The sequence below is a fragment of the Arachis duranensis genome, chromosome 6, assembly GCF_000817695.3.
Source record: "Arachis duranensis cultivar V14167 chromosome 6, aradu.V14167.gnm2.J7QH, whole genome shotgun sequence".
Classification (NCBI taxonomy): Eukaryota; Viridiplantae; Streptophyta; class Magnoliopsida; order Fabales; family Fabaceae; genus Arachis; species Arachis duranensis.
The window spans coordinates 78,948,376-78,960,339 of record NC_029777.3 but is presented as its reverse complement, the minus strand read 5'-3'; the positions used below and the strand labels follow the sequence as shown (position 1 = coordinate 78,960,339).

The following is an 11,964-nucleotide window of genomic DNA, read 5'->3' as shown; positions in this document are numbered from 1 at the left end:
TATTGGCTTCTACTAATATCCAGTGAGCACCTTTTGATTAATTTTTTTTAGAGGAAAATACAAATAGTTCATTGACATTTTAATTAACAGACATTTAAGTTATTAAAAATTTAAAAATATATTTAAATTTCTGACATTTTCAAAATCTATACATAACAATTTTTTATGTTCATTTGGGTTTGTCAGACCCAACAAAAAAATTAAACATAATTTTCGTTGTACTGACTTTATTGATACGAATATACACGTGAGAGAATTTTTAAAATGTGATAATTTAGATTCAAATTTTAAAAAGTCAAAAATTTAACTATATTTTTTAATTTTTAAAAATTTAAATATTTACAGACAAAAAAATCAAAGATAATTTTTTTTTTTAATTCAACAACCAAAATCTCACGGGGTGAAAAGACATGTTGACCAAAATAGTTTGTTATGTTGTCATAGGACAAATATTTTTTGTATAAATAACGATTTTTTTTATTAAAGATAGAGAGATTTGAATTTGTAATCTCTTAGATGAGTATGGAAAAATTGTTATTTGAATTATAACTCATTAGTTATATAAATGACGATTTGCTATAAAGTTAATAAATGAATTATATTCATATTTAATTTAAATAATATAAATAATTTATTATCATTTTATTTTTAAAATAAATATATTTAAATAATATCTCATCTCTTAATTTAAAAATTAAATTGCTATAAAAATACTCTAAAATATTATAAAAGTCCAATAAATATATCTGATATTGTACCACTTAGTATTTATAAATAAAAATTATATTAGATAGAGTGATAGACATATTGGTGCAGAGAAACTGCATCAGAAGTCTGAATGTTTATATAATAAGTGCTTTATTAATAAACAATTATATGATATTATTGGTGGATATATTTATTTATTGAACATTATTACAATTTTTTAATGTTTTTATTTTTCCTGTGTTTAATCAAGAACTATAATAGTGTTTAATATTTTTATTTAAAATATTTTAATAATCAAATAATATTGATATAACATGATAATAATAATAATAATAGTTTGCTTTTAATTTATGTTTAATATCAATTAGATTAATATGCCTACATACTTCACAATAATATTCAACACAAATGATGACAAATAAAAACTAAAAAAAAATTTGTTTTGTGAAGTTGAGTAATTAAATAAAAAGATATTTAAAAAAAAACAATTAAATGAAATAAGTGTAACAATAAGTATACTGGGCGTGACAATAGCCTCTATATACTATTATTTTCATCATCATACCTATAATTGATTATCTGTGATATTGGTGCAGAGAAACTGCATCAGAAGTCTCAAACTGGAAAAGGATCGAGACTACGTTGGAGGCGAATGGATCAAGTGCTAATTCAACCATTCAAATAACAACCACCAAGAAAGGCGTCATATGGTTGGACCAAGTTTCTGCCATGCCCCTTGACACGTTTAATGTATGTCATAATAATAATACTAACAATAATAATAATAATAACAATAATAATTTTTAAAAAAATAATAATAATATTAATAATAACCACCAAACAAACTAACCAATTACTTAATCATTGTCCATGCCGAAGAAAATTATGATTTTCTGCTTTATTAGTTTTCTTGGTAATTCTAATAAAATTATTTTGAACATATCTACTAATAAAATATACAACAAAATTTATTACATATATCTCATTGTTCATAAAATACGTTTATATTTTTTTAGAACTATCTTGTTGGTAGTATAAATGAGATATATTTAAAATGATGATGTTATTAGGAGTCTATTAAAAGACGATAGTCTACTAAAAATGAAATAATATACTGTAAACCAAGTTGTTCAACGAACCAGTAACTAGTATTCACCTCGAACGAAGATGTGTAGATGGTGAGGGAGCCCCCTAATATGTCTTACTAGATTTTATCTCTTTCGTAGAGTTAAAACACAATCTCAAGGGTCCTGAACATGTCTCATATCTCTTCAAGAAAAAGCTCTTATCACTGCATCAATAATCCACTCTGGACTAGACACATAGACTGTGTATTACCCAACAGCTGAGTGGATTATTGTGTCGCGAGTACTCCAGTCGAAGGCCTTGGCATGGATGTCCCTACATAAGGAGCTAGCTAGGTTGAGTCCGGCTGATGTGGTAGTGGTACTGGTGGTGACAGTGGTATTGACTTATGCTATCGATCGTCCCCAAATTCCTCGTACCAGTCAAACTTCGCCTCCTCCTTGGCTGCACCTCTAGCTTGATTCTCCTCTCCTTCATCCTCTCTCGTCTCCCACCCTCTCTACTTCATATCTCCTCCCCTCCCGCTCCTACCATCATGTTGTGGTTGCTGAGTCCCTAGTTGCCTGTGAGGTGGTGTATCTGACGGCAACTACAAGTCAACTCTAGGCTGAGTGGTTGTGAGTCGCATGTTGTCTGGTAGACGCGTGCAAGTCGAGGATCGTCCAGTACATCATCATGAAGAATCGGACCCTACAGGCTCTAAGCCACTAGCTGAAGTGATCTTGGGTGGGCTTGGAATCTGGCTTGTGATGTGTTATGACCATGCGCTGCTCTATCCTATGGATTTTTCACATATTATATCACTTCGTCAATCTATTATGAAATTTGATGAAGGTGTCTTGCTTGTAATGTTCGGGAAGGAACTTGCGCTTGAGCTCACGATGCAGTTTATCCCATGTCTTGATCTTTCTTCTTCCTTCTCTTTCTCGCTGACGCTTGAGATTCTCCCACCAAACTGACGCATGCTTCTTCAACTTGATTGCTACAAGCTTCACACGCTTGTCGTCTGGAATCTCTTTTAACTCGAACACTCTTTTCATTGTGCAAAGTCAGTTGATAAAATTATCTGGTTGGAGTCTCCCTTCAAACTCAGGAACATCAATTTTGATTCCTAAGTCTTTAACTTTGTGAGTCATGTGCCATGCTCTTCATGTGGACAAATCTTCAGAGGAAGAAGAATAACGAAATGGATTTGCATTATCTTCTTCACTAGAAGAACTATCATCACTTTGCCTGCCATGATTATTTTGAGCAGCTTCATGCTTTGCAAGTTGCTCTTGCAACTCCTTAACTTGACGGCGTAACTCCTTCATTTCAATCACTTGAGTAGTTCTATGCTTTAGAGCCATCTTTTACTACTATGCAATGAGGTTGATGCTTGGTGTCGATGTTATGATGATGCACAATAATGATGGGAATGAATGATAATCACCAACAGAAAAGGCACCAAAAAAAGAGAAAAGAATAATATTATCCGGAACTTACAACGACTCGTACCAACAGTGAAAGAACTGCACTAAAGACCGTACCCACGAACCAAATAAAATTTTACTGGAGCAAGTCGAGGACCGACCTTGCTCTGATACCAAACTAACGCCGGGACGTCGCTTGGGACACCAATTTTGGCGAGGTTAACAACCCCACTATGGTGAAAGTAGCCAAGAACCTACCTTGGTTGGCTAAGTCAAGGATGCAACTCTTACTCTCAAAGAGCCTAGAGGAAAATAAGCACACAACTTATTTAAATATATAACTCAATCAATTCAGCTCATAAATAAAAGGGGTACATACGCATATTTATACTAGTAGGGGAGGAGGAAATTTCATGACTCGAGCGATGTGGGACTAACTCATAGCACAATATAATAATATATGCTAAACTAGACTACTTTAATTAATGACACAAACATAAAAATACATGCTCCCACATCATTTTCCCTGAGTTGGAAAGGACTCCTGCATTACAAACCGTCGACAACATAGATGTGTGGACCAATTGGGGTACAACTCTTGTATATTCGGTTAATGATATGGTGTCCACTAGAACTGAAGTTAATATCTCAGAATAATCAACAAAAAGATTAACTATATAAACCAAAAATATATTCACTTAAATATTTACACATTGTCAATTATTACCTGGTCAAGCCCATAGTATCCAACATGTGGTGTCACCTCAATAGTCATCCCTCCCTGTGATCCCAGCTATGTTGTGCTAGACTTGACAACTGGTTACTAATTAACATCATTTGTAAGTTTCTATCATCAAATAATCGATGATATTTAAAATTCGACTTTTAAATTATAAATTTATATCTCATATCCAAGGAAAAAACAGGGACATCTCTTTGGTTAGGTCCACAATCAAAGAACCTATGGCATATCCAACTAATCTGCAATGGGATGTAGTTAACAATGTCTGTAGTGTCTCAGTACATAGCAATCTATAGGTCCACACTAGGACCACCGACCCAATGACAACTACTTTCAATTGTCAAAATCTGCTAGCACTGACAACCAGTGAATATGGTCAAGTTTATTCGACTTATCTGTTGTCAATTATTCCCCAATTAGCATCATCATGTACCACCGTGCATATTGACACAGTATTTAGGATCAACATTCAGCATCAACAATAATATGTTGTATCTTCTCCCTAAACCATGTAAGCTTGATGGAAAATACCTCCTTCTTAGCGTGTGGTTCCATAGGCGGTCTATCTCCAAGAATATCCTCCACGGCTCCATCCAATCCCAAGTAGGACGATGGTACCAAGTCTAAAAATCTCTCATGCACCCACTTACTGGATTATCATTTGTATACGATCTGAGATGATAAACTATGTCTTGGAGTGTGATAATACACTCACCCCATAGTTCTATGATAGGTGAAATCTGTGAATCTCTGAGCATTGCCTCTCAACAAAAATTGCTTGATAGCATATTATAGAAGGAGTCCTGTAACATCGTACCACGCAGAGTCTTATATATATAGTTGAAAAAAATTTTATATCTTGTAGTCTTTGAAGAAAAAGGTAAAATAAAATCGTTAAACCAAAAAGCGCAACGCTCGTGAATAACGTTTACTTCACTCCCAAATTATCATCCCTTCCTAGTTTCACCTTATCACTAGGCATACCACTAAGGTCTAGGGGCTAAAGGAGTAAAAACAGAGGTTTAAAGGTTCGAAATTGAGTTTTAAAACACAAAAGTTAACTTTGCTGAAAACAGGAGTCACGCGTACGCGTGGGCATGCATTTTTCATTGCTCGCGTACGCAAGCATCTTCTCGCGTACGCGAGATGCCCAACCCAAAAGGCTTGGTCGCGTACGCAAGTTATGCAGAATGGTCAAAATGTTGAATGCTGCAGAATTTTCAGTTTTGCATTCCGAACTTTCGACGAGCATAACTTTTTATTTTAAAACCTTTTTTATCTGTTCTTTAAACGGCGTAAACTTCACGGACCCAATTTTCATATAAAAAAGTTTGAAATAATTCGGGAGGTCTGGAAGTCGAGTTATGGCTTGTCGAAGTTTGGCAAAAAATCAATTTTTCTCAACAAAACTCAAACCTCTATTTTTACCAATTTCTTTTACCAAAATCAAACTTTTACCACTCAAAATGACACCATCCACATCCAACAGAGGCCATATCCTATTACAACCATCCATACCTCAAATTAGTTATACTTATCCCAATAATCTCAATTATACACACACAATTATCAATTTATCAATATTCATATATTCTTATTCATTTTTTTCATTCATCAAACTATTTCACCAACCACAATCACATTCACATCATGATTCATTAAATCTAATCAAGCAGCACCAATTCTACATACATTGTCAACTAAATCACCAAACATGCTCCAAACTCGTAATTCAACTTATCCTAGGTCGTCCAGCATAAGATTTCACAAGACATTATATATTAAATATGAAAAATCAAAATCATACCTTGGCCGATTCCTCGATAAAGCCCGAAACACTTTACAATACAACGTTTTCCAAGCTTCCAAAATTCCGAAATCTCACCCAACAGCCCTATAGCCTCCAAAGCTCAACCCAAACTCGACATTCTCAAACTTGACTCCACCAATAATAATTTTATATCTATTATCATAACTACCACTATAATCAAAATAGAGTTCACTAATTCAACATATATACCAAGGGTTTGAGGGTGCTTACCTTCCCCACAACTCAAACAAGCTAAACTTGACAAAACCCACAAGCTAATTCGAACCTAAACACCAAAATCATACAAAATTCAACATGCATTCACATTGAATTTCGAAATTGGGGAGAAGGACACTAAAACTGAGAAATGAGTTTCATACCTAATTGAGGATTGGGCTTTGTAGAACTCGTCGCATTGGTCGCATGGCCACAAACAATGCGGCAATCGGAACTTGAAGTAAAAAATTATGTGAAATTGAAAATCAAGCCAAGGATTTAAACTCTTCCTTCTCTCTCCTTATGATTCCCGAGCGTGAAAGAACAGCAACGAAGGAGGAAGAATGAGCTAAGCTCATTGGGTTAAATGAGTTGTGTTGAGTCTTTAGACTTGATTTGTTTAGTTTAGTTCGTTCGGTCCAATTTTAAATTAAATTTTTTAAAATTAGAATCAAAATTTTTATTTTAATTAGTTTTATCTTAAACTATCAAATTTATATTTCTAATTTTTTAAATAATAATTAATTTATAAATTTATTATCTACTAATTTTGCGAATTTTAGGAGTGCCTAATGAATTAGTACTACGTGACCAAACTATACCTCAAGACAAAACCTTAGACCTATTTTTATGGTCGATTTTTTCGTTAGAAAATTCTGACTTTAACTCAAATATCACTAATCAAAATGTATTGTCTAGGTTATTGTAGGAAAAATCTAACAGTGATTGATATACTAATTTTTTTTTTTCCGTAAAATTACTATTGGATTCTTTGACAACCACTCTCACGCTAAATTAAATACTAGTTAGCATCATATTTTATAACAGATATATCGTCGAAATGTCAAATTTGACGGTAATATTTTAAAATTTTATATTTAGTTTATTTTCATCGATAAAATCTTCATGACTTTTTTATAAATTTCTTAGTGTATTGAAACTTATTTTTCTTGTAGTTGAGCTTGAGGTTAGTGGTATAATTAGGTCTCTTGTCAAAAATAAATAGTTAAATAACAAGAAAATTACTTAAACTTAGCTAGGTAATTACATTTTAAAATTTAATATCAAAGTAAATTCAAAATACTTTTAATACCCACATTGGCTATGTAGTATGATTTTTTATTCTTCATAAATATTAATAAGTCTTTAAACTTGGATATTGGCAAAGGGACATGGTTTCCGAAAAGACTTAGTCAACATGCTGATAGAGTTGAAACCAGCCTTTATTAGATTTCCAGGTATATAAGCTATTGTAATATTTTTTTACGCAATCTATGATTTAGTTTAATTCTCTTATTGATGCTATGCAAATAAATAATGATTGTTGATTGTTGTTGTTGTTGCAAGAGGTGGTTGCTTCGTAGAAGGACAAAGACTAAGTAATGCATTTAGGTGGAAAGAGAGTGTTGGGCCATGGGAGCAGAGACCAGGCCACTTTGGCGATGTTTGGAATTATTGGACTGATGATGCTTTTGGTTATTTTTTTAGTATTAAAAGTAATTGATAGAAAGTAAAAGAAGATAAAAAATATATATATTTTTTATACTATAAAAAATATATACAACAAAAATATAAACAGAAAATTGTATAATTTTTTTTAAAATTGACTATGACAACTATTTTTTCTTTTGTAGATAGCAGAGGACATTGGTGCAAAACCAATATGGGTCTTTAACAATGGTAATTTTTCAAATCCAAGCTAAGTTTCACCTTTTTTTAAGTGAGTAGCAATTATGGTTGAATTAATTATTGAGAAATTCTTAGATATTTTCAGTGTACATTAGTACTTTACAGAATAAAATAAATAATAAATAATACAGAACAAAAGTGTTAGTGCACACAAAAAATTATCTTATTATCTGCTTGTGTGTATTCTTTTGAAGGTATTAGCCATACTGATGAAGTTGATACAAGCGCCATCAAGCCTTTTGTGCAAGTACGTTAGTTTTTTAGTCTTTATTCCACTTTGTCTTCGAATCTAATCAAATGATAATAACGTTGGTGATACTATTATCACCTAAGCACATAAAAAGAGTTCTAGAAGAAAAGTTCACTAGGGGAATGCTTCATGATAAGTAACATTAGTTGCCACCCCACTTTTAATTTTGTTGGCTTCATTTGGCTCTCGGTACGGTATTTTTAGGGATGATAAATGGGCCAAAATTCACCCATCCGACTTAAATAACTCGCTAAATAAAAATAGAGTAGGTTAAAAATTTGAGACGGTTATAATAAAATTTGTTTAACTTGCACCGTCTAACTGATGGGTTTTGGTGGATTCGGCAAGGGGTAAGATGGGTTTACCACCAAACTCGCCATTCTATGATATTGTTTCAAAAAATTTGATTAATGATTATGTTTACTAGATATTTAGAATTATAAAGATTTTAATATTTGTAAATTTTAAAATTATAATTTTTTAATTTTTAAAAATTATAAATTTATTAAAATATTTATAAAATTTATATATTTTTTTAATATTTAATGTTTTAAAATACAAAAAAAAAACAAAAACAAAAATAAAAGTTGGCAGACTTGGGCCACCAATCCGCCATTAAGTGAAACGAGATAGAAATTTGAGACCGCTTCATTAAGCGGGCAGGCTAGCCCACCAAATGACGAACTTTTGGTGAAGTGGGACGGACTAAACCGGGACCGGATTCGATGATTCCATAACGTTTGGACCATTAAATGGTCCCATAACAAAACATGTTTTTTAAGTTATTTAATAACGTTTAAATAGTCTTTATTTAATTTTAATTACAAATTAATTATTTATATATTATTTAATTATAAAATCTATTTATGATTTTATAAATTATTATTTATCATTCATCTATCATGTTTATTAATAATTAAAAACAAAAACAATAACGAATTAGATCTTCTATTAATCGTAATAAATATTTTGGCAATCCTAATCAATTAGAATTTTATCATTGATCTGTTACATCCATGAACGCTGGTGAAATCGTGTTTCTTGAAAATTCAATCGATTGGACATACAATACAATTGATTAAATTTATGGATTTTTCAAAATTCAATCGATTGGAATCGCTACACAATCAATTGAATTTTGCAAGGCATGTGAGTTTTTTCTAATTCAATCAATTGTTCGTGTTACCCAATCAATTGAAGTCATCAAAGTAATATGGATTTTCACAATTCAATCGATTGATTGTGTTATCGAATGTATTGAATTGTGCACTGCACTATATATTATGTCTTTCTAAATTTTCCAGCTCGTGTTTATAAATTATTATTTTATTATTCATCTATCTTATCTTTAAAATTCTATTTTTAATTTTTAAGTTTTTATTTTTATTTGATAAATGGTTCTAATTGTAAGATTGAGTAATTGTTGATAGATTATTCACCAATTTATAATCTTAATATGAAGAAAAAGATAAAATTAGAGTATTTAAATCAAAATAAAAACTTAAAAATTGAAAATAAAATTTTAAAGATAAGATAGATGAATAATAAGATAATAATTTATAAAAACGATAAGAAAAATGAGAACGACGTAGTGCATAATTCAATCGATTAGGTAACACAACCAATCGATTGAATTGGATAAATCTATATTGTTTTAAAGACTTCAATTGATTGGGCAATACAACCAATCGATTGAATTGTGAGATCTCAAGTTGTTTTGAAGCTTTCAATCAATTGTTTATATTACCCAATCAATTGGGTAATATGACCAATCGATTGATTTTTGCGAAAATCATACTACCTTGCAATTTCAATCGATTGTTTTGTGATAACTTGAAGCTCAATCCAATCGATTGAGTCATGGGAAACCTGAAATTCAATCAATTATTTTGTTAATTCAATCGATTAATTCTCTCTGAAACACAATTTCATAACGTTCGAGAGATGTAACAGATCAAAAGATAAACTTTTAATCGATTACGATTGCCAAAAAATTAATACAATCAATCGAAGATCTAATTCGTTATTATTTTTGTTTTTTATTGTTAATAAATATAATAGATGAATGATAAAATAATAATTTATAAAATAAAAAATAATTTTTATAATTAAATAAAATATATGAGTTAATTTGTAATTAAAATTAAATAAAAACTATTTAACAATTATTAAAAAATTTAAAAAACATATTTTGTTATGAACCCATTTAATAGTTCAAACATTCTGATACCATCAAATTCGGTGCCGACTAACTCGTTTGCCATCCCTATACATTTTTCAAATTAAGGTATCAATTGTTATTGGTTATGATTTTAAGCTAATGAAATGAACTCAATCCAATAAATTAATACATTACTAGGAGAGTTTTGTGGCTTAAGTACCACATAAAACTAACAACAAACGCCTTTTTATTTGTGCAAAAACTAACTTCGTTCTTCTATAAATCATTGTTATAGACTTAAAAGAAAATAAAATTTTCATATTATATTAGTGACATTTTTTCCCTATTATAGGATACCGTAGATGGTATTGAGTTTGCGAGAGGAGCAGCCACTTCGCAATGGGGTTCCCTTAGAGTTGCTATGGGGCACCCTAAGCCTTTTGACCTAAAATATGTCGCTATTGGAAATGAAAATTGTGGAAAGCAACACTACCAAGGCATGCATTATTTCTTTCCCCCTAATTTTTCGTGTCCTTTTTTAAATTTATCATCTGTACCACGAGTTAATATTATTTTATGAGTAATACTAGGACCAGTAATATTTGTGATTAGTAGTCATTAACTAGCTATCAATGATGATTTAATAGTATAAGATTGGTATGAAATTTCATTCAATGGCTCACCTTTTTCTACTGATTACATGCTAGCCAAAATGCAATAAAATTACTGACCCTTATATTTTTTCTTATTTTATATATGGTTGTGTGACTTGTGCATTGCTTTAATTTTAATTGCATGAATGGTCATTATCATGTATACTTATTTTTTAGTTAGAAATAACATTTTAATTTGGAGTATTTTTTTCAATCATAACAATTCCCTACTAAAACCCTTAACCAACATTAAAATAGTAAAAAAATTAACTAAATGAGAAAAAAATAAAAAATAACAAATTTTTACGAATATTTTTATTCCTCACTATTTAAAAATATTTATAAGTCTATGACCTCTTTAAAAGTAGAATATATATATATATATATCCCTCCATTCATATAGGTCCCTTATACCCAATAAAAAAATTTGATATGATTTTTATTGTACTGACTTGACTGTTACAAATGTACATGTCGAAAATTTTTAAAACGGAACAAATTAGTCTCTCTTCTTCAAAATAATAGGACATAAATCTTTTTTCCCTTTTTTTTTACCTCCACTCACACCATTATTTTCATTTTTCTTCCACCTTTTTCACTTTTTCTTCTTGTTCTTCTTCAAATAATAATAATAAACATTCTTACTAAATCAAAACAGTGATTATAATTCATGACATAACAACATCAAATTCAACTAAGATAAAACATATTCATTAATTCCAAGAACTAATTAACTAGCTGAAAATTTGTTCAAAGTGTCCTAACAACAATGCTTTCTACAAAATATGTTTCTAATTTGAAACAAGCTACAACAATATACCACAAAATTAGCAAATCAAACCAAAATTTTTCGACTACCAAACATCAAATTCAACTAACACAAAACACATTCATTAATTTCAAGAACTAATTAATTAGCTGGAATTAAAAGAAAAAAAGAAAGGTTCTTTTAAAAAGGCAAATAGCGATAAGTGACTTTATCCCAACCTAATTCCTAAATTAAAGATTCAAAATTTTTCATAAAGGAAGAAGAGGAGAAGAGGAGCATATCAATGTTGGAAGAAGAGAAGCAACAGAGTATATCAACGTAAAAGTTGCTGTTGAAACTCACCATTGCTGGAGATGCCGCTACTGCTGAGAGATAAAAAAAGTGATGCAACAGACAGTGAGTTTGAGAGGCTGAGAGAATGGATCAGAGAGAGAGAGAGAGAGAGAGAGAGAGAGAGGAGGTGACAAA

At 30.7% G+C, this 11,964-nt stretch overlaps 1 protein-coding gene across 1 annotated transcript in view; it reads left to right on the top strand.

Annotated features, from left to right (window-relative positions):
• The window catches only part of LOC107494251 (alpha-L-arabinofuranosidase 1-like), a 22,147-nt gene that overhangs the window by 1,737 nt on the left and 8,446 nt on the right, over positions 1 to 11,964 (top strand). The window contains 6 exon segments of the mRNA XM_052263070.1: positions 1,305 to 1,458; positions 7,143 to 7,212; positions 7,324 to 7,484; positions 7,609 to 7,654; positions 7,858 to 7,910; positions 10,427 to 10,571. Of these exon segments, the coding sequence (XP_052119030.1) occupies positions 1,305 to 1,458; positions 7,143 to 7,212; positions 7,324 to 7,484; positions 7,609 to 7,654; positions 7,858 to 7,910; positions 10,427 to 10,571 (629 nt within the window).